A 22,512-nucleotide genomic window follows, 5' to 3' on the forward strand; every position below is an offset into this window, starting at 1 on the left:
GACCCTGTTACCTGAGAGCGTTCCCCGTGGGTAACAGGGGTTATTCAGACCCTGTTACCTGAGAGCGTTCCCCGTGGGTTCCTCCTTCCAGCTCGTGCTCAGGTGTTCAGTTTCCGCCTCCAGTGAAAGCCGTGTTCAGGGTTAATCGCTCGTCCAGCCTCGGCGCTCTGGTATCAGCGTTTCCACGGCGACGAGTATTAAATTACAGCCCGACTTTCTGAGCCGGACTTTGGACGGGCAGGTAACGCTCGCACTCTTCCGGGAACAACCACCAGGACGACCACGACGACCAGGACGAGGACGCTGAAGCCATGGTGAGAGGCTCATCCTGGCATTACCTTCAAGTCTCTCTTTTATACAGTTTAAACATATGTGTCTCTGTTACTTCACAGGCCAAGTTCTTCACTCCAGCTCAAATCAATGGTATGTTTATTATTTACTCTTAACCAGGTAAGAAACACATTCACATCAAACCTAATTACGAGACTCGTTATAAACTACATTTGTCAGGTTCAAAGAGCCAAAATCATTGTCAGGATTTTGATATGTTTGAGGTGAAGGGCTGAGGCAGTTTACTGTTTATAAAAGAAATAAATATCCAAACCATTGTTGAATGTTATTCTCGGTCAGTGATTGGATCAGAAACCGTTTTCATCAATCCATTAACCTCTTAACCCCCGCCTGAACCAAGCACATTTTCTCCAGTTTGGCTGTACGCAAATCTAAAAGCTTTAAAAAAAAAAAAGCAACAACCCCAATGAAAAAACAACAAAAACATGACAAAAAAGAGACGAAAACACGACAAAAACGCTTCAGAAATTTGACGAAAACGCGGCATGACAACAGAGTTAGATCAGTTTTGTAGGTCTTAGCTTTCAAATGAGGCATTACACTGGCCTATTATAGTCAAGAAGCTTTTAGATTTGGGTAAAGTCAAACTGGAGAAAATGTGCTCTGTTCAGGTGGGAGTTAAGAGGTTAGGGGGGTGGTTAAGAAGTTAATGAAGGACTTTGTTAAAAACTTAATCCTGGTTTGTTGTTTGAGATGTTTATTTTTGCCTTTATTTCTTGATTTTCTTTATTTGGGCAAAGGAAGTGACAGAAATAGAATTTATGCAACTGTTGCCGAGCAACGAATGAGTCAGAGCTCCATAGTGTCTCCTCCTGTCACTGAGGGACAGATACTGGAGTCGCCCATATATGGTCATTTTTGAAAACAGTTAAGGGGGAAAACAATTTTGAAAAAATGTATATTTTCTGGTAAATGGTAAATATATTATATTTTCTCTAATTTTTCAAAAACTACTTTAACAAACGCTGAAATATAAACATAGTTTCTACTAAATAAAGATACAAAGACATGGGGAGGAGCAAAGTGGCTCAACAGCCCATAAATACATGAATAACAGAGAATGCTACTTGATGCTACATGTTAGCATCGGGCTAATGCTAACGGTTAGCTAGCGCTTGCTACAACTGCCGTTTTTTCACTTCTACTGAACAATCTGCTGTGAGAAAATATCCATATGGGCCTGATTTACACTTTATTTATGTGATAAATAAGTTCATATTCCACCAGAAAATGACTAAAACGAGGGAAAAATTGTGCTTCTCTAAAGATTCTATTTTCCCCCTCGGCGAAGCCACGCCCCCTTCTATGACGAGATGCGTCTGTATCTATACTGACGCGTCTCTGGAGTCGCCCATATATGGTCGTGTTTGAAAACAGCTAAGGGGGAAAAACAATTTGGAGAAAAACTTAAACTTTGTGTTTCGTAAAAGCTTCCAGTTTCCCGCTCGGTGAGGCCACGCCCCCTTCTGTGACGAGTCGCCGTCTGTATCTTTGATCCTTTTCTCTCTAATGGGATGCAGCTGATTGAACCTGCTGTAGAGACGACTACACGGCTCTTTGTCTAGATTTCCTTTGGTAATAAAACAGTTGCTGCTTCATTGTTAGTGTAAGTGTGACGTCACTCACAATAATAAGATACTTCTGGGTCCAAACTGCTGAGTTACATCGACAAACAGATAAAAGGACAAAAACTGTTTCACCCTGAGTTAGAAGAATAAAGCTCAGCATTTCTCCAGGCGAAATGAAGGTTTGTAATATTTAAAACAGGTACAATCAGCTTAATCCCATTATCGAGGAAATGTTCCATCGGATCTGGAAGTGTCGCGATGACGTCATCACTTAGCAATACGATTGGCTACGCTCTAGTGACATCACAACATTTAAAAGAAACTGGGATAAAGGGCGGCTGGAAGTTCCATGTGGAAACTGTGGCACAAATCCTGATCTCTACATTTGGTCATTAAGTCATTTCAGGGCCAATTCACATGAAATAAAAACTGTCACAAAGTTCAAAGTCATCTCTTCCAGTTCAGAACTATGATGTAATTATTTCTTCATAAGGCTGTCCAGTGTGGTGTGTCCACAATATGGCAAACGGCCTAAACCGGGCAAACGGGGGCAAAATCTGGCCCATAAGCAACGATAAAGCACAATATGCATGACCTAAAACAGGGGAAAGAGACACATGTGTGATCTTTATCTATCTATCAATCAATCAATCAAAGTTTCTTTATACAGCACTTTACAGGAGGAGAACACATTTTAAAAACACCAAATGTTTACCACCTCGACAGTGTTCAGAGCTCTAAGTATGAAAGGCAGGTTTGAAGAGATGAGTCTGTGATGTGGATTTTTAAAGGGACAGGTCTGTGAGAACATCAGACTGAGGGGCAGGTGTTCCACAAAGGAACCATCGCCCCCTGTGTGTCCCGGGACCTGGGCTCGTCCAGAACCATCTGCTCAGAGACCGGAGACTCTGCTGGGGCGATGGACGGTCACAACTCAGTCAGATCTAACGGAGCGAGACCATGGAATATAACGACATAACTTTGTTGCTTTTTAAAATGTGTTTATTTGAGATTTGTACTTGTTTGAAACTCTTGCTGCTCCGGCCGCTCGGCAAATGTAGAATCTGCATCAAAACGTTTGCCCACACCTGGTCTAAACGTGTATAGCACTTGTATAAGAACCCGTCACACATTCACTCTCATTCATTCACCAGTGCACGCAGACACTGGAGGGGGAAGTGTTCTGCCCAAGGGCACAGTGACAGATGCATCTTCAGTAGCCCGGATTCTAACGCCCGACCTTAAGATCATATACATGTATATGAGCTACATCCCATCATAGAGAACAGGACAAACGTTCCATTGGACCTGAGGTGGAGCGATGACATCATCACATCATATTAATCCCATTAGTGACACAGATTATGGAGCTCTGACTCATTTGTTGCTCGGCAACAGTTGCATAAATTCTACCTTTATTTCTGTCACTTCCTGTTCCCAATAAAGGCAATAATAAACATCTCCTATGAAAGACACATGTTCTGGCCCTAATATTCCATCAGGCTTAGCTGCTATTATCTTTGGGAGTAGAAAAATGAGTGATCATACAACTCTAAAAATAAATGATACAGAAATTGAACGAGTTCATGTAAATACATTTGTAGGAGTTTCCATTAATGGTAAACTTGAATGGAAATCACATATAAGTAAATTAAAAACAAAATGAGCAAAAACCATTGCTGTAATTGGCAAATTGAAAACTGTACTGGATAAAAATCTCTTCTATTACTCTATAACTCCCTCACACTTCCTCACCTAAAGTATGGCCTGGAAATATGTGGAAACAATTATAAATCCAATACTCGTCCTATTTTCCTACTCCAGACAATAAGAATTATCACTAAAGCAGATTTCTGTCTTTGTAGAGCTGAGCCGACTGAAAACCCATGATCTTGTTGATCTAAACACATTAGTAATAGTGCACAAAGCACATAATGATCTCCTCCCTCCTCCAGGAGCTTTTTGAACACAGGAAAAGTCAGTAAAACCTCAGAGGAACTGATGTTTTCAAAAAAGCAAAAGCTAAAAAGAATAAAAAGAGTCGTTGTATTTCTGTGAGAGGTGTTAATCTGTGGAAGATCAGTTAAAACTGTCCCACAGTCAAAGCTTCAGAAAGTTGTTTAAAGCTGCTAAAATTCAGGAATATATAAGCTTAGGATGAATAAAGTAAGAAAACAATAAATAAAAAATAATAATGACATGATTTAGTTTCAACTAAATGAACATAAAACAAATGTGTGTAACATATTTGTTGGAATATTGAAATGTTTGTGACTAACTTCAGATACAGGATTATTTCTCTTCTGTTTGACTCTTGATATTGTTCATTATTAATGTTTTGTGTTTTTCTCTGGTGAAGTCTGTAAACTGGGTTAGGTTAATAAGTTTTCACTTCAGCCTAAAACCTTTCGGTCACGTTGTACATGAAGAATTGGAAATGTTTTTACGTTTAAAGGAATGAAGTGACCGAATAAACTACTGCTACTGCTGCTACTGCTACTGCTACTGCTACTATTGAATATGCAATAAAAGTGATTGGCTGCACTTAAAGGTAACTTATCTAACGTGTCACTGGGGGGGCTCCAGCTCTCGCTCTGGTGTCTGACTCTTTCACCTGAAGAACAGATGATTCTCCTGTGTTTCAGAGTCTGTTCTCGTCCTGTGTTTCAGAGTTCGTTCTCGTCCTGTGTTTCAGAGTCTGTTCTCGTCCTGTGTTTCAGAGTCTGTTCTCGTCTTGTGTTTCAGAGTTCGTTCTCGTCCTGTGTTTCAGAGTCTGTTCTCGTCCTGTGTTTCAGACTCTGTTCTCGTCCTGTGTTTCAGAGTCTGTTCTCGTCCTGTGTTTCAGAGTCTGTTCTCGTCCTGTGTTTCAGAGTCTGTTCTCGTCCTGTGTTTCAGAGTCTGTTCTCGTCCTGTGTTTCAGAGTCTGTTCTCGTCCTGTGTTTCAGAGTCTGTTCTCGTCCTGTGTTTCAGAGTCTGTTCTCGTCCTGTGTTTCAGAGTCTGTTCTCGTCCTGTGTTTCAGAGTCTGTTCTCGTCCTGTGTTTCAGAGTCTGTTCTCGTCCTGTGTTTCAGAGTCTGTTCTCGTCCTGTGTTTCAGAGTCTGTTCTCGTCCTGTGTTTCAGAGTCTGTTCTCGTCCTGTGTTTCAGAGTTTTTATCACATTTTTGTCACATTTTTTGTCATTTTTCGTCATATTTTTGTCAATTTTTTATCAAATTTTTGTCATATTTTTGTCAAATTTTGTCATATTTTTTGTCATATTTTTTGTCATATTTTTGTCAAATTTTTGTCAATTTTTTATCAATTTTTTGTCATTTTTTGTCACATTTTTATCAATTTTTTGTCAAATTTTTGTCAAATTTTTATCACATTTTTTGTCATTTTTTGTCATATTTTTGTCAATTTTTTGTCAATTTTTTATCAATTTTTTGTCAATTTTTGTCATTTTTTGTCATTTTTTGTCATTTTTCGTCATATTTTCGTCATATTTTTTGTCAATTTTTTATCAATTTTTTGTAATATTTTTATCACATTTTTTGTCATTTTTTGTCATTTTTCGTCATATTTTCGTCATATTTTTGTCAATTTTTTGTCAAATTTTTATCACATTTTTGTCAAATTTTTGTCAAATTTTTCTCAATTTTTTCTCAATTTTTTGTCAATTTTTTATCAATTTTTTGTAATATTTTTATCACATTTTTTCTCAATTTTTTGTCAATTTTTTATCAATTTTTCGTCATATTTTTGTCAATTTTTTGTCAAATTTTTATCACATTTTTGTCAAATTTTTGTCACATTTTTGTCATTTTTTTGTCAATTTTTGACAAAAAAATCTCGTCCTGTGTTTCAGAGTCTGTTCTCGTCCTGTGTTTCAGAGTCTGTTCTCGTCCTGTGTTTCAGAGTCTGTTCTCGTCCTGTGTTTCAGAGTCTGTTCTCGTCCTGTGTTTCAGAGTCTGTTCTCGTCCTGTGTTTCAGAGTTCGTTCTCGTCCTGTGTTTCAGAGTCTGTTCTCGTCCTGTGTTTCAGAGTCTGTTCTCGTCCTGTGTTTCAGAGTCTGTTCTCGTCCTGTGTTTCAGAGTCTGTTCTCGTCCTGTGTTTCAGTTCGTTCTCGTCCTGTGTTTCAGAGTCTGTTCTCGTCCTGTGTTACAGAGTCTGTTCTCGTCCTGTGTTTCAGAGTCTGTTCTCGTCCTGTGTTTCAGAGTCTGTTCTCGTCCTGTGTTTCAGAGTCTGTTCTCGTCCTGTGTTTCAGAGTCTGTTCTCGTCCTGTGTTACAGAGTCTGTTCTCGTCCTGTGTTTCAGAGTCTGTTCTCGTCCTGTGTTTCAGAGTTTTTATCACATTTTTGTCACATTTTTGTCACATTTTTGTCATTTTTTGTCAAATTTTATCAAATTTTTATCACATTTTTCGTCATTTTTTGTCAATTTTTTGTCACATTTTTGTCACATTTTTGTCAAATTTTTGTCACATTTTTGTCAATTTTTGACAAAAAAATCTCGTCCTGTGTTACAGAGTCTGTTCTCGTCCTGTGTTTCAGAGTCTGTTCTCGTCCTGTGTTTCAGAGTCTGTTCTCGTCCTGTGTTTCAGAGTTTTTATCACATTTTTGTAAATTTTTCGTCAATTTTTCATCAATTTTTTATCAAATTTTTTGTCATATTTTTGTCAATTTTTTGTTAATTTTTCGTCAAATTTTTATCACATTTTTCGTCTTTTTTTGTCAATTTTTTGTCAATTTTTTGTCAATTTTTTTGTCATTTTTTTGTCATTTTTTTGTCATTTTTTGTCAATTTTTTGTCCATTTTTTGTCATTTTTTTGTCAATTTTTTGTCAAATTTTTATCACATTTTTGTCAATTTTTTGTCAATTTTTTATCACATTTTTGTCAATTTTTTGTCATATTTTTTGTCATATTTTTGTCACTTTTTTTGTCAAATTTTTATCAAATTTTTATCAAATTTTTATCAAATTTTTATCAAATTTTTTGTCATTTTTTGTCATTTTTTTGTCAATTTTTTGCCAATTTTTTGTCAATTTTTTATCATTTTTTTTTTCATTTTTTGTCAAATTTTTGTCAATTTTTTGTCATATTTTTTTCATTTTTTGTCAAATTTTTGTCAATTTTTTGTCATATTTTTTTCATTTTTTTGTCAATTTTTTGTCAATTTTTTATCAATTTGTTTTTTCATTTTTTGTCAAATTTTTGTCAAATTTTTTTTTCATTTTTTGTCATATTTTTGTCAAATTTTTGTCAAATTTTAGTCAATTTTTTTTTCATTTTTTGTCATATTTTTGTCAAATTTTTGTCAAATTTTAGTCAATTTTTTTTTCATTTTTCGTCATTTTTTTTGTCAATTTTTTGTCATTTTTTTGTCCATTTTTTGTCACATTTTTATCAAATTTTTGTCACATTTTTCGTAATATTTTTGTCATTTTTTTGTCAAATTTTTATCATTTTTTGACAAAAAAATCTCGTCCTGTGTTTCAGAGTCTGTTCTCGTCCTGTGTTTCAGAGTCTGTTCTCGTCCTGTGTTTCAGAGTCTGTTCTCGTCCTGTGTTTCAGAGTCTGTTCTCGTCCTGTGTTTCAGAGTCTGTTCTCGTCCTGTGTTTCAGAGTCTGTTCTCGTCCTGTGTTTCAGAGTCTGTTCTCGTCCTGTGTTTCAGAGTCTGTTCTCGTCCTGTGTTTCAGAGTCCGTTCTCGTCCTGTGTTTCAGAGTCTGTTCTCGTCCTGTGTTTCAGAGTCTGTTCTCGTCCTGTGTTTCAGAGTCTGTTCTCGTCCTGTGTTTCAGAGTCTGTTCTCGTCCTGTGTTTCAGACTTCGTTCTCGTCCTGTGTTTCAGAGTTTTTATCACATTTTTGTCAATTTTTTGTCAAATTTTTATCAAATTTTTATCACATTTTTCGTCATTTTTCGTCATTTTTTGTCATTTTTTTTTCAAATTTGTGTCATTTTTTTGTCAATTTTTCGTCAAATTTTCGTCATTTTTTGTCATTTTTTTGTCAATTTTTTGTCAAATTTTTATCACATTTTTTGTCATTTTTTTGTCAAATTTTTTATCATTTTTTTGTCAAATTTTTATCAAATTTTTATCAATTTTTTGTCAAATTTTTATCAAATTTTTATCACATTTTTTGTCATTTTTTTGTCAAATTTTTTATCATTGTTTTGTCAATTTTTTATCACATTTTTCGTCATTTTTCGTCATTTTTCGTCATTTTTGTCAATTTTTTGTCAATTTTTTTTCAATTTTTGACAAAAAAATCTCGTCCTGTGTTTTAGAGTCTGTTCTCGTCCTGTGTTTCAGAGTCTGTTCTCGTCCTGTGTTTCAGAGTCTGTTCTCGTCCTGTGTTTCAGAGTCTGTTCTTGTCCTGTGTTTTAGAGTCTGTTCTCGTCCTGTGTTACAGAGTCTGTTCTCGTCCTGTGTTTCAGAGTTCGTTCTCGTCCTGTGTTTCAGAGTCTGTTCTCGTCCTGTGTTTCAGAGTCTGTTCTCGTCCTGTGTTTCAGAGTCTGTTCTCGTCCTGTGTTTCAGAGTCTGTTCTTGTCCTGTGTTTCAGAGTCTGTTCTCGTCCTGTGTTTCAGAGTTCGTTCTCGTCCTGTGTTTCAGAGTCTGTTCTCGTCCTGTGTTTCAGAGTCTGTTCTCGTCCTGTGTTTCAGAGTCTGTTCTCGTCCTGTGTTTCAGAGTCTGTTCTCGTCCTGTGTTTCAGAGTCTGTTCTCGTCCTGTGTTTCAGAGTCTGTTCTCGTCCTGTGTTTCAGAGTCTGTTCTCGTCCTGTGTTTCAGAGTCTGTTCTCGTCCTGTGTTTCAGAGTCTGTTCTCGTCCTGTGTTTCAGAGTCTGTTCTCGTCCTGTGTTTCAGAGTCTGTTCTCGTCCTGTGTTTCAGAGTCTGTTCTCGTCCTGTGTTTCAGAGTTCGTTCTCGTCCTGTGTTTCAGAGTCTGTTCTCGTCCTGTGTTTCAGAGTCTGTTCTCGTCCTGTGTTTCAGAGTTCGTTCTCGTCCTGTGTTTCAGAGTCTGTTCTCGTCCTGTGTTTCAGAGTTCGTTCTCGTCCTGTGTTTCAGAGTCTGTTCTCGTCCTGTGTTTCAGAGTCTGTTCTCGTCCTGTGTTTCAGAGTTCGTTCTCGTCCTGTGTTTCAGAGTCTGTTCTCGTCCTGTGTTTCAGAGTCTGTTCTCGTCCTGTGTTTCAGAGTCTGTTCTCGTCCTGTGTTTCAGAGTCTGTTCTCGTCCTGTGTTTCAGAGTCTGTTCTCGTCCTGTGTTTCAGAGTTTTTATCACATTTTTGTCACATTTTTTGTCATTTTTCGTCATATTTTTGTCAATTTTTTCTCAAATTTTTGTCATATTTTTGTCAAATTTTGTCATATTTTTTGTCATATTTTTTGTCATATTTTTGTCAAATTTTTGTCAATTTTTTATCAATTTTTTGTCATTTTTTGTCACATTTTTATCAATTTTTTGTCAATTTTTTGTCAAATTTTTATCACATTTTTTGTCATTTTTTGTCATATTTTTGTCAATTTTTTGTCAATTTTTTATCAATTTTTTGTCAATTTTTGTCATTTTTTGTCATTTTTTGTCATTTTTCGTCATATTTTCGTCATATTTTTTGTCAATTTTTTATCAATTTTTTGTAATATTTTTATCACATTTTTTGTCATTTTTTGTCATTTTTCGTCATATTTTCGTCATATTTTTGTCAATTTTTTGTCAAATTTTTATCACATTTTTGTCAAATTTTTGTCAAATTTTTCTCAATTTTTTCTCAATTTTTTGTCAATTTTTTATCAATTTTTTGTAATATTTTTATCACATTTTTTCTCAATTTTTTGTCAATTTTTTATCAATTTTTCGTCATATTTTTGTCAATTTTTTGTCAAATTTTTATCACATTTTTGTCAAATTTTTGTCACATTTTTGTCATTTTTTTGTCAATTTTTGACAAAAAAATCTCGTCCTGTGTTTCAGAGTCTGTTCTCGTCCTGTGTTTCAGAGTCTGTTCTCGTCCTGTGTTTCAGAGTCTGTTCTCGTCCTGTGTTTCAGAGTCTGTTCTCGTCCTGTGTTTCAGAGTCTGTTCTCGTCCTGTGTTTCAGAGTCTGTTCTCGTCCTGTGTTTCAGAGTCTGTTCTCGTCCTGTGTTTCAGAGTTCGTTCTCGTCCTGTGTTTCAGAGTCTGTTCTCGTCCTGTGTTTCAGAGTCTGTTCTCGTCCTGTGTTTCAGAGTCTGTTCTCGTCCTGTGTTACAGAGTCTGTTCTCGTCCTGTGTTTCAGAGTCTGTTCTCGTCCTGTGTTTCAGAGTCTGTTCTCGTCCTGTGTTTCAGAGTCTGTTCTCGTCCTGTGTTTCAGAGTCTGTTCTCGTCCTGTGTTACAGAGTCTGTTCTCGTCCTGTGTTTCAGAGTCTGTTCTCGTCCTGTGTTTCAGAGTTTTTATCACATTTTTGTCACATTTTTGTCACATTTTTGTCATTTTTTGTCAAATTTTATCAAATTTTTATCACATTTTTCGTCATTTTTTGTCAATTTTTTGTCACATTTTTGTCACATTTTTGTCAAATTTTTGTCACATTTTTGTCAATTTTTGACAAAAAAATCTCGTCCTGTGTTACAGAGTCTGTTCTCGTCCTGTGTTTCAGAGTCTGTTCTCGTCCTGTGTTTCAGAGTCTGTTCTCGTCCTGTGTTTCAGAGTTTTTATCACATTTTTGTAAATTTTTCGTCAATTTTTCATCAATTTTTTATCAAATTTTTTGTCATATTTTTGTCAATTTTTTGTTAATTTTTCGTCAAATTTTTATCACATTTTTCGTCTTTTTTTGTCAATTTTTTGTCAATTTTTTTGTCATTTTTTTGTCATTTTTTTGTCATTTTTTGTCAATTTTTTGTCCATTTTTTGTCATTTTTTTGTCAATTTTTTGTCAAATTTTTATCACATTTTTGTCAATTTTTTGTCAATTTTTTATCACATTTTTGTCAATTTTTTGTCATATTTTTTGTCATATTTTTGTCACTTTTTTTGTCAAATTTTTATCAAATTTTTATCAAATTTTTATCAAATTTTTATCAAATTTTTTGTCATTTTTTGTCATTTTTTTGTCAATTTTTTGCCAATTTTTTGTCAATTTTTTATCATTTTTTTTTTCATTTTTTGTCAAATTTTTGTCAATTTTTTGTCATATTTTTTTCATTTTTTGTCAAATTTTTGTCAATTTTTTGTCATATTTTTTTCATTTTTTTGTCATTTTTTTGTCAATTTTTTGTCAATTTTTATCAATTTGTTTTTTCATTTTTTGTCAAATTTTTGTCAAATTTTTTTTTCATTTTTTGTCATATTTTTGTCAAATTTTTGTCAAATTTTTGTCAAATTTTAGTCAATTTTTTTTTCATTTTTCGTCATTTTTTTTGTCAATTTTTTGTCATTTTTTTGTCCATTTTTTGTCACATTTTTATCAAATTTTTGTCACATTTTTCGTAATATTTTTGTCATTTTTTTGTCAAATTTTTATCATTTTTTGACAAAAAAATCTCGTCCTGTGTTTCAGAGTCTGTTCTCGTCCTGTGTTTCAGAGTCTGTTCTCGTCCTGTGTTTCAGAGTCTGTTCTCGTCCTGTGTTTCAGAGTCTGTTCTCGTCCTGTGTTTCAGAGTCTGTTCTCGTCCTGTGTTTCAGAGTCTGTTCTCGTCCTGTGTTTCAGAGTCTGTTCTCGTCCTGTGTTACAGAGTCTGTTCTCGTCCTGTGTTTCAGAGTCTGTTCTCGTCCTGTGTTTCAGAGTCTGTTCTCGTCCTGTGTTTCAGAGTCTGTTCTCGTCCTGTGTTTCAGAGTCCGTTCTCGTCCTGTGTTTCAGAGTCTGTTCTCGTCCTGTGTTTCAGAGTCTGTTCTCGTCCTGTGTTACAGAGTCTGTTCTCGTCCTGTGTTTCAGAGTCTGTTCTCGTCCTGTGTTTCAGAGTCTGTTCTCGTCCTGTGTTTCAGAGTCTGTTCTCGTCCTGTGTTTCAGAGTCTGTTCTCGTCCTGTGTTTCAGAGTCTGTTCTCGTCCTGTGTTTCAGAGTCTGTTCTCGTCCTGTGTTTCAGAGTCTGTTCTCGTCCTGTGTTACAGAGTCTGTTCTCGTCCTGTGTTTCAGAGTCTGTTCTCGTCCTGTGTTTCAGAGTCTGTTCTCGTCCTGTGTTTCAGAGTCTGTTCTCGTCCTGTGTTTCAGAGTCTGTTCTCGTCCTGTGTTTCAGAGTCTGTTCTCGTCCTGTGTTTCAGACTTCGTTCTCGTCCTGTGTTTCAGAGTTTTTATCACATTTTTGTCAATTTTTTGTCAAATTTTTATCAAATTTTTATCACATTTTTCGTCATTTTTCGTCATTTTTTGTCATTTTTTTTTCAAATTTGTGTCATTTTTTTGTCAATTTTTCGTCAAATTTTCGTCATTTTTTGTCATTTTTTTGTCAATTTTTTGTCAATTTTTTATCACATTTTTTGTCATTTTTTTGTCAAATTTTTTATCATTTTTTTGTCAAATTTTTATCAAATTTTTATCAATTTTTTGTCAAATTTTTATCAAATTTTTATCACATTTTTTGTCATTTTTTTGTCAAATTTTTTATCATTGTTTTGTCAATTTTTTATCACATTTTTCGTCATTTTTCGTCATTTTTCGTCATTTTTGTCAATTTTTTGTCAATTTTTTTTCAATTTTTGACAAAAAAATCTCGTCCTGTGTTTTAGAGTCTGTTCTCGTCCTGTGTTTCAGAGTCTGTTCTCGTCCTGTGTTTCAGAGTCTGTTCTCGTCCTGTGTTTCAGAGTCTGTTCTCGTCCTGTGTTTCAGAGTCTGTTCTCGTCCTGTGTTTCAGAGTCTGTTCTCGTCCTGTGTTTCAGAGTCTGTTCTCGTCCTGTGTTTCAGAGTCTGTTCTCGTCCTGTGTTTCAGAGTCTGTTCTTGTCCTGTGTTTCAGAGTCTGTTCTCGTCCTGTGTTTCAGAGTCTGTTCTCGTCCTGTGTTTCAGAGTCTGTTCTCGTCCTGTGTTTCAGAGTCTGTTCTCGTCCTGTGTTTCAGAGTCTGTTCTCGTCCTGTGTTACAGAGTCTGTTCTCGTCCTGTGTTTCAGAGTCTGTTCTCGTCCTGTGTTTCAGAGTCTGTTCTCGTCCTGTGTTTCAGAGTCTGTTCTCGTCCTGTGTTTCAGAGTCTGTTCTCGTCCTGTGTTTCAGAGTCTGTTCTCGTCCTGTGTTTCAGAGTCTGTTCTCGTCCTGTGTTTCAGAGTCTGTTCTCGTCCTGTGTTTCAGAGTCTGTTCTCGTCCTGTGTTTCAGAGTCTGTTCTCGTCCTGTGTTACAGAGTCTGTTCTCGTCCTGTGTTTCAGAGTCTGTTCTCGTCCTGTGTTTCAGAGTCTGTTCTCGTCCTGTGTTTCAGAGTCTGTTCTCGTCCTGTGTTTCAGAGTCTGTTCTCGTCCTGTGTTTCAGAGTCTGTTCTCGTCCTGTGTTTCAGAGTCTGTTCTCGTCCTGTGTTTCAGAGTCTGTTCTCGTCCTGTGTTTCAGAGTTCGTTCTCGTCCTGTGTTTCAGAGTCTGTTCTCGTCCTGTGTTTCAGAGTCTGTTCTCGTCCTGTGTTTCAGTTCGTTCTCGTCCTGTGTTTCAGAGTCTGTTCTCGTCCTGTGTTTCAGAGTTCGTTCTCGTCCTGTGTTTCAGAGTCTGTTCTCGTCCTGTGTTTCAGAGTCTGTTCTCGTCCTGTGTTTCAGTTCGTTCTCGTCCTGTGTTTCAGAGTCTGTTCTCGTCCTGTGTTTCAGAGTCTGTTCTCGTCCTGTGTTTCAGAGTCTGTTCTCGTCCTGTGTTTCAGAGTCTGTTCTCGTCCTGTGTTTCAGAGTCTGTTCTCGTCCTGTGTTTCAGAGTCTGTTCTCGTCCTGTGTTTCAGAGTCTGTTCTCGTCCTGTGTTTCAGAGTTCAAAGAGTGCTTCTCTCTGTACGATCAGAAGCTGAAGGGGAAGATCGACGTGAAGGATCTGATCACGGTGATGCGCTGTCTGGGAACCAGCCCCACCCACGGGGAGATAGAGCGCCACCTGCAGGTCCACAAGATCGGTAAAGACTCTTTAGTGGGGAATGTGGACCTTCATGAAGGAGGAGCCACTGGGACAACAGCGGTTTTAATCACTATAACCCACAGACACGTCAGGAGAGTGAACCTGACTGTGACCAGTCTCAGTGTGGTCACTCTTTCAAACTTTATGTTTGTTTAAAATGTCACAGTCCTCGTACTCTGTGGCCACTGATGATGATCTTTGAAGCTCCTGCAGCTGCATCTGTCACCCGTTGATGCACTGACGTCTCCGGGCTTTAGAAGTTAGAATGTGGAAAACACTGTTTGTCTCGTGTTCTGTCGACAGCAGCGAAAAATCACCTGTATTTTTTCTTTTATTTGAGCAATTTACAAAATCACATCATTACATAGTAATGAAAACTCCGAAGGACCAGGCCGAGGCAAGAAGGATTCTAAGCTCCTCCCCCATGTTTTTATAGAGGTCGTCTCCTGAGACTCAGTGTCTCTTTTGCAGAAAGACCTGTTTAAACAACTTTCAAACCCTTTAAAACAGGGGGGCCCAAAGTTTTCGTCTCCGATGCCAAAATGAAAAAGTGCCTGTGAGTCTCGGGTCAAACACGGCGACGTCAAGCACGAAAAACACGTATAATTGCAAATTATAAAGTTACTTTATTTACTTTTTATTTTTTCGATGGCCCACATTTGCATTTGTTTCTATCTCTGCAAATAACATGTTATATTAAAACACATGTTAACTGGCAAAAGCCTAGTTCTAGTAAAACAAAAACAATTGTAGCAATTTAGTGCAGATAAAAAAACACACCTGTATCTACAGCTCCTACAGTAACTTTACCTCACTCGTTCACTCAAAGAAAATGCCTCATTAGATTATTTTGAAAGTGTCAGTTCAGCATCAATTCTTTTATAAGTCATTTTTTAACATATACTGTTGTTGACGTAACAACCTTTGTAATGAAAGTTGGAAAACTGTGAAAGTTGATGCTACAAATCTCTGTATTTGATAAATTACGGAAACTCATTGCTGCCAGTGTGAGTGAAACATTTTTGACTGCGCTTTCTCGTTTTAACGAGTTGCCAAAAGCCCAACGCACACCAGAGCGCAGCGGCACATCATCTGACGCGCGTCCATTTCGGCACAGGCGGCGCGTCAGGGCACTTCAGTTCAGAGGCTATTCCTCAAACCATGTGGTGCTTTAAACGCGTGATTTATACATTTATCATTAATAAAATAAGACACGAATGTCCGTGTTGCGAGAGAGAGAGAGAGAGAGAGAGAGAGAGAGAGAGAGAGAGAGAGAGAGAGAGAGAAAACGTGGCTCTCTTTTGCAGGTCAATTGGGGGCTGGCGAGTTTAACATGCTCCACCTGAGCCCTGATGATGGTTCTGTCTCCGCTGCTTCTATCATCCCCTTAAACAAAGTGTACGGCGGTCTCCCTGTTTGTCACAGCCGAGACCCGTCTGTGCCTCTGCAGCAGGTCAGAAACCCCCCCCCCCGCGGCACCACGTCTGGATCACAGGAGGCGGCTCTTCTGCCGCACCGTCAAGCGTCTGCGTTGGGCTTAAAAAGTCGTTCACACGACTTTGGCAACTTGTTAAAACGAGATGGTATTACGTTCGAACGAGAAAGCGCAGTCAAAAATGTTTCAGTCACACTGGCAGCAATGAGTTTCCGTAATAAACACCAAGACACCAGAACAGTGTTTACAAAAGGAGTGAAACAGCGCCCCCAATTTGACGATGGTGGTCAGAAAGTGTACTGCATCCATATTAACCATTGAGAGTGAATGGAAGAGTTAGTATTAACCACACGCAGCGCAAAAGCAGGTCACTCTCTGGCGGGACAACATAATTGTGTCGTCGGGCCAAATTTGGCCCGCGGGCCCCACTTTGGGCACCTGTGCTTTAAAACATCCAGCATAGACAACAATAACATTCATTCATTTAAAACAATAACAACAGCATTAGCAAAAGACTTAAAGACAAACCAAAGAGACTCGAGTTGCCGCTGGTCACGGAGATGTCTCTGAGACGTCCCCTGGCCAGTCTTCAGGTAGTCTCAGTGAAACAGGCTTCAGTGGAGTCTCCGCATGGTCTCCGAGAGGTCAATGCGAGACCTGATGGAGACCAAGGAGATCTGAAAGAGACTGCATATGTCTCTTTCAGATCTCCTTGGTCTCTGACAGGTCTCGGAGACATTGCAGGGACGTCACAGAAATGTCTCACAGGGAAACAAATAGTGTTGGCGACACAAATGCTTCAGACCGTGTGGACCTCTCGGAGAACATACGGAGACCACCCAGAGACCACCCGGAGACCAAGCGGAAAACGAACATGGTCATTTTCAGCTAAGGGTTCACTACAGTGGGGCAAAAAAGTATGTAGTCAGTTTAGTTAAGTTCTCCCACTTAAATAATGACAGAGGTCTGTAATGTTCATCATAGGTTCAACTGTGAGAGACAGAATGTGAAAAAACAATCCAGGAATTCACATTGTAGGATTTGTAAAGAATGGTCCCAGCTCTCTGCAGGTCATTCACCAGGTCCTTCACCAGGTCATTCACCAGGTCATTCACCAGGTCATTCACCAGGTCCCCCCTGTGGTTCTGGGATTGTTGCTCACCGTTCTCATGATCATTGTGACCCCACGGGATGAGATCTTGCCTGGAGCCCCAGATGGAGGGAGATTATCAGTGGTCTTGAATGTCTTCCATGTTCTGATCATTGCTCCCACAGTTGATTTTTTCACACCGAGCTGCTGCCTCTTGTAGATTGACTCTTCCCAGTCTGGTGCAGGTCTACAGTTCTTTTCCTGGTGTCCTTCCACAGCTCTTTGGTAACCAGTTCAAACAGGTGCCATTAAAACAGGTGACGAGTGGAGGACAGAAGAGCTTCTTAAAGAAGAACTTACAGGTCTGTGAGAGCCAGAGAAGTGACCAAATACTTATTTTCCACCATCATTTACAAATAAATTCTTTAAAAATCCTACAATGTGAATCCCTGGATTGTTTTTTCACATTCTGTCTCACAGTTGAAGTGAACCTATGATGAACATTACAGACCTCTGTCATTATTTAAGTGGGAGAACTTAACTAAACTGACTAAATACTTTTTTGCCCCACTGTAGATTGACAAAAACATTGGCTGACCTGACCACTTGAGTGACATCCCGTTTCGAAACTAAAAGCTTCACCCTTTGCCTCTTCTGGGTGGGCTGTCCTCCAGATGTAGCAGTAGAAGTGTTGCCCATTCTTCCAGAAGTGCTCTTGTGAGGTCACACACTGATGTTGGAGAAGGCCTGGCTCTCAGTCTCCAGTTCATCCCAAAGGTGTCGTAAAGGCTTGAGGTCAGGACTCTGTTCAGGACGATCGAGTTCATCCAGACCAAACTCTCTCATCCATGTGTTTGTGGACTGAGCTGAGAACATCTAAGAGCTTCAGTGGTGGCATGTTCTACACCACTGCCTCCAGCGCGCTGTATTTCCTGGTGATGTGCGGCTCAGATGCAGCTGCTCTGCCATGGATCCATAAACATGTCTGTACGACACGTTAACTCTTCCAGCTGCTCCTAATCTACAGACTGAGGGACGTCTGGAGGTCTATGGAGAAACTGCAGGAAGTGACAACCTTTCCACCTTCTCTCTGTAGAAAGATCCGGAGCGGTGGACTTCTCCACCTTCCTGACCATGATGCACCGGCAGATGCAGCAGGAGGACCCGAAGGCGGAGATCCTGGAGGCCCTGAAGATGACTGACAAGCAGAAGAAGGGCTTCATCCCGGCGTCTGAGCTGAGGGCCAAGCTCACCACGCTGGGGGAGAAGCTCTCACACCGAGAAGGTACGAGGCCACACTCACCACGCTGAAGCTCTCACACCGAGAAGGTACGAGGCCAAGCTCACCACGCTGGGGGAGAAGCTCTCACACCGAGAAGGTACGAGGCCAAGCTCACCACGCTGAAGCTCTCACACCGAGAAGGTACGAGGCCACGCTCACCACGCTGAAGCTCTCACACCGAGAAGGTACGAGGCGGCAGGTTCTTCACTCCAGGGGAGCGTTGGGTCACTGTTCTGAAGGGTACACGCTAACATCTAACTATCACAGGATGAGGTTAGAACATTGAAGCATGAAACAGGTCCTTCACAAAGAAAGCTCTCTAGATTAAACGTCTGGGTTTGATGATCCACCACTTCTTCAATCACTTCTTTACCAAAACATGTATACCAGAGGCCAAGCATGAACATCAGTGTCTTCTGTGTGGCCCAAATAAACCCTCCTTGTCTCTTCTTCTTCTGTGTTTTGTGCTGCAGACTTTGGCGTGTAATTTCAGAACCATAAGACTTTGAGACTCACCATTTTTCATTTTAGAATCTGCGGATTTCTGACTTTCAAACAAGCTCGTTCTGAAGTACCTAACATAAATGTTCTGAGTGGATCAGCCCTGTGCTCCTCACACAGCGCCCCCTTCTGTCACAGTTTAAAGCTGACACATTTAGAAGCTTCATACACAGGATTATAGACAAAAACATCCAAGGTGCAGATCGGCCTGAGATTAGATTATATTAGAGGTGTAACGATACCTTTTTTGACCGATATGATACGCAACGATTTGAGGCCAAACGATTCGATATAAAACGATATATCTTTTTTTTTGGACCGATACGATTCGAGCGATACAGTGGATTTTCGATACGATATTTGATACTTTTAACATTGGATTTTCAGCAAATGAAGCAATAATTATTCCAAGTGACTGAACATAAACACAACAGAGGCATTTGCTCTGGATTATATTTAAAAAATCACTTCAGATTTGCTGATTGTTGAATCAAACAACAGTGGACAAAACACACTCACAAAAGTGCAATAAACAGCTCAGATAAAGAGCCGTTTATATGTTTTAGTTACAGCTTAATCTTCAGGTTATTTCAGTTAGAGCCAGTGCTGGTGGGACCTTTAACCTTTAACCTTTAACCTTCTTCTTTTGGCTTTACATCTTCTTGAGTGAAGCCCCCACATACAGTTCATACAGCCTTTCAGTGAGCGGGATAGGAACAATAAAGGGCCGCTGTCACATGATCATTATATATCTATGATCGAAACCTTTACTATAATAGTAAATGTTTAACCTCTTAACTCCCGCCTGAACCGAGAGCATCTTCTCCAGTTCAGCTTTACCCAAATCCTGTAGGCCAGTGTAACGCCTCAGACCTACAAAACTAAATGGATCTTTTTCCTCACATCATCACATTTTTTTCATCAGTTTTTTTGTTGGGCAGTCGTCTCATTTTTGGCAAATTTTCGTGACTTTTTTTGTCGCTTTTTCATCAATTTTTTCGATTTTTTTGGTCATTTTTTGTCACTTTTTCGTCCATTTTTCGTCATTTTTTTGTCCATTTTTTCGTCCATTTTTTCTTCATTTTTCGTCTTTTTTTTAATTTTTTTGTCACTTTTTTCTAAAATTTTTGTCAAATTCTGACATTTTTTTGTCACTTTTTCGTCACTTTTTTCTCATTTTCATCATTGTTTTCGTCTCGGTTTTGTTGCTATTTTCACACCTTTTTCCCAGAAGCTTTTGGATTGGGGTAAAGCTGGAGAAAATGTGCTCGGTTCAGGTGGGAGTTAAGGGGTTAACTATTGACTGTTTCAGAGATTTGAAAAAAAGTTACATCATATTACTTAAAATATCGGCCAACCCCCTTCATTTCAGTATCAGAGCCCAAAAATCGACCCGACCCTCCCTGCTCTCCCGATCTCCCATAAGCAGCTCCTCTCGTTCGCAGAGAGAGAAACGCTGAGATGCTTTTATAAAACTCCTCTGCAGGAAACCAGTACAAACAGGAGCTCCTTGTATTATTCAAGCATCACAAAGTCATTTTAATCTGAAGTGCGGATGCTGTCGTCAGCTCTGACAGAGCCGCCCTGAGGAAGACGAGCTGAGGAAGACGAGCTGAGGAAGACGAGCTGAGGAAGACGAGCTGAGGCGGGAGTTTAGACGAAGCCCCGCGGAGAGTCTGCGTCTGTCGTCTTACTGTTTCTGCTGGAATAAAGAGGAACTAACGCAGCCGCACTTAAACTCAGTTAAACGTGTCAAAACTCTCACCGAGGGAAAAGAACAGTGACACAAACAGTAGCTTTAACCTCTGAACCCCCACCTGAACCAATCTGGCACTGCCCAAATCTAAACGCTTCTTGAAAAAAGCATCAAAGTTGCAACAAAAACGAAAGGAAAAAGGAACAAAAAAGTGGCAAAAATGCGATAAAAAAGTCACAAAAAAACACAACGAAAAATGTGACAAAAGATTTGAAAAAATGACCCAAAAAAGTGACAAAAATGAAATAAAAAGCCCAAAAAACTCAACAAAAAAAATGACAAAAAGAAGTGGAAAAAGTGGAAATAATTAGATGAAAAAATGGGTCAAAAACACAACATATATATTTTTTAAAAGTAATAAAAGAGTAACAAAAAAATCTATGAAAAAGTGGCAAAAATCTGATAAAAAAGTCACAAAAAGGCTTAAAAAAAACACAACGAAAAATGTGACAAAAGGTTTGAAAAAATGACCCAAAAAACTCAACAAAAAAATTGACCAAAAAAAGTGGAAAAGTGGAAATAATTAGATGAAAAAATGGGTCAAAAACACAACATATATATTTTTTAAAAGTAATAAAAGAGTAACAAAAAATCAATGAAAAAGTGGCAAAAATCTGATGAAAAAGTCAGAAAAAGGCTAAAAAAACACAACGAAAAATGTGAGAAAAGATTATAAAAAATGACCCAAAAAAGTGACAAAAATGAAATAAAAAGCCCAAAAAACTCAACAAAAAAATTGACAAAAAGAAGTGGAAAAGTGGAAAAAATGGGTCGAAAAAACACAATATATATATTTTTTAAAAGTAATAAAAGATTAACAAAATAATCTATAAAAAAGTGGCAAAAATCTGATAAAAAAGTCACAAAAGGCTAAAAAACACAACGAAAAATGTGAGAAAAGATTTGAAAAAATGACCCAAAAAAGTGACACAAATGAAATAAAAAGCCCAAAAAACTCAACAAAAAAATTGACCAAAAAAAGTGGAAAAGTGGAAATAATTAGATGAAAAAGTGGAAAAAAATTGGTCGAAAACACAACATATATATAATTTTTAAAAGTAATAAAAGAGTAACAAAAAAATCTATGAAAAAGTGGCAAAAATCTGATGACGACACGGCAACAACGCGAGGAAAAGGATCCATTTTGATCCGTTTTGTAGGTCTTAGCTTTCAAATAGGCTGTAAGTGTTTAGATTTGGGTGAAGCTGAACTGGAGAACTGGGTGAAGGTGGGGGGTCAGAGATGAATAAACCTCTGAGTGCACACACAGAGTATGTTTAAATGTTAGGATGAAGTGAGGAACAAGCTCTAACTCCTTGTTTTCTCGTGTGTCCAGTGGACGAGCTGTTCAAAGAGGCCAAAGTCAAACCCAACGGCTCCATCAACTACGTGCAGTTCACCCAGATGGTCACGCTGCCCCTTGTGGACTACTGACCGCACTGCAGGAGGACGCAGAGAGGAGACACGGCCCAATAGAAGAGCAATGTAAATACGGGAAATATGAAAACTTGTTTGGATTATGTGTGTTATGCTGATTCTGATGTAGTGATTTCCCTCACTCTGCACCAATAAACAAGTGTTAAAAGTTTATAAAGTAAAGATGATTCATTTTTGTTACAGATTAACTAATCATTACAACATGGCTTCTTATTCTGAATATAACAGCATATGGTTAAAGGAATAGGCCACCGTTTTTACATACTGAGATATGTTCTTACCTAACCTTAGCCGAGTTAATATATCCCCGTCTGGTCTTTGTCCGTGCGCTCACACATACGCAGCCTCTCCCACATGTCACATAGCTCCAAAAAAGCTCACGATAGAAGCTACCAAGCTCTTCCACGTGTTCCCTATTTAAATAAAGTTACGTGAAGTGTTTTCATGCCAAGTATATTTACACAGAAATGTAACATGTGGATTTTATAAGCAGATAAAAAGGGGGACTATATTGTGAGGCGTAATGATACAGGAGCACAACGTCCGCGCAGTAACTCCTAAAGACTTCCCCGCTCACTTCCGTCAATAGAAGCTGGGCAGGTTTTCTTCCTTAAAAGTTCAAAGTGCAGGGACCGAACCTCCCAATCGCTGCCCAACGAAGTCCCATCGATGTCCACCATGCAGGGTACAGGGACCTGAACATTATTTTAATAGGAAAGCTATATTTCACAGTAAAGTGTGTAGTTTTAGGAGAATTTTAGGTTTATTTTGAACGCAACATTGTCTTTTTACTTTGAATCATCCTTATGGCCACACTACCTTTGCTCTGCCCGATCTCGTCAGATCCTGGAAGCTGAGGACAATTCTAGACTAGTGTGTGTTTTTCAGTGGCAGCTTTAAGCCACCCCGGACTCTGAATGTCTGCATAAATGAGTCTAATTAGCTCTTGGAGGCTCCTTAGCCAGGAGGTGTACTCACTTATTCCACCTTCTCCTGTGAACGCTGTCATGTTATTGCCAGTGTGGCATGGCGCCTGTTGCACCTCCTCCCGCCAGCTGGTGGCGCCGCGGGTATATAA

The 22,512-nt window shown here is 38.6% G+C and overlaps 1 protein-coding gene across 1 annotated transcript; it reads left to right on the top strand.

Moving 5' to 3' along the window:
* The first annotated feature begins 288 nt into the window (after window positions 1-288).
* Window positions 289-21,442, top strand: calml4a (calmodulin-like 4a). The gene is made up of 5 exons (XM_079554783.1): window positions 289-314; window positions 393-423; window positions 13,791-13,931; window positions 17,555-17,743; window positions 21,334-21,442. The coding sequence occupies exons 1-5, from the start codon at window positions 312-314 to the stop codon at window positions 21,429-21,431; spliced, it is 462 nt and encodes a 153-aa protein (XP_079410909.1). The 5' UTR covers window positions 289-311; the 3' UTR covers window positions 21,432-21,442.
* The last annotated feature ends 1,070 nt before the right edge of the window (window positions 21,443-22,512 follow it).

Source organism: Gobius niger (assembly GCF_951799975.1).
Source record: "Gobius niger genome assembly, chromosome: 4".
Lineage (NCBI taxonomy): Eukaryota > Metazoa > Chordata > Actinopteri > Gobiiformes > Gobiidae > Gobius > Gobius niger.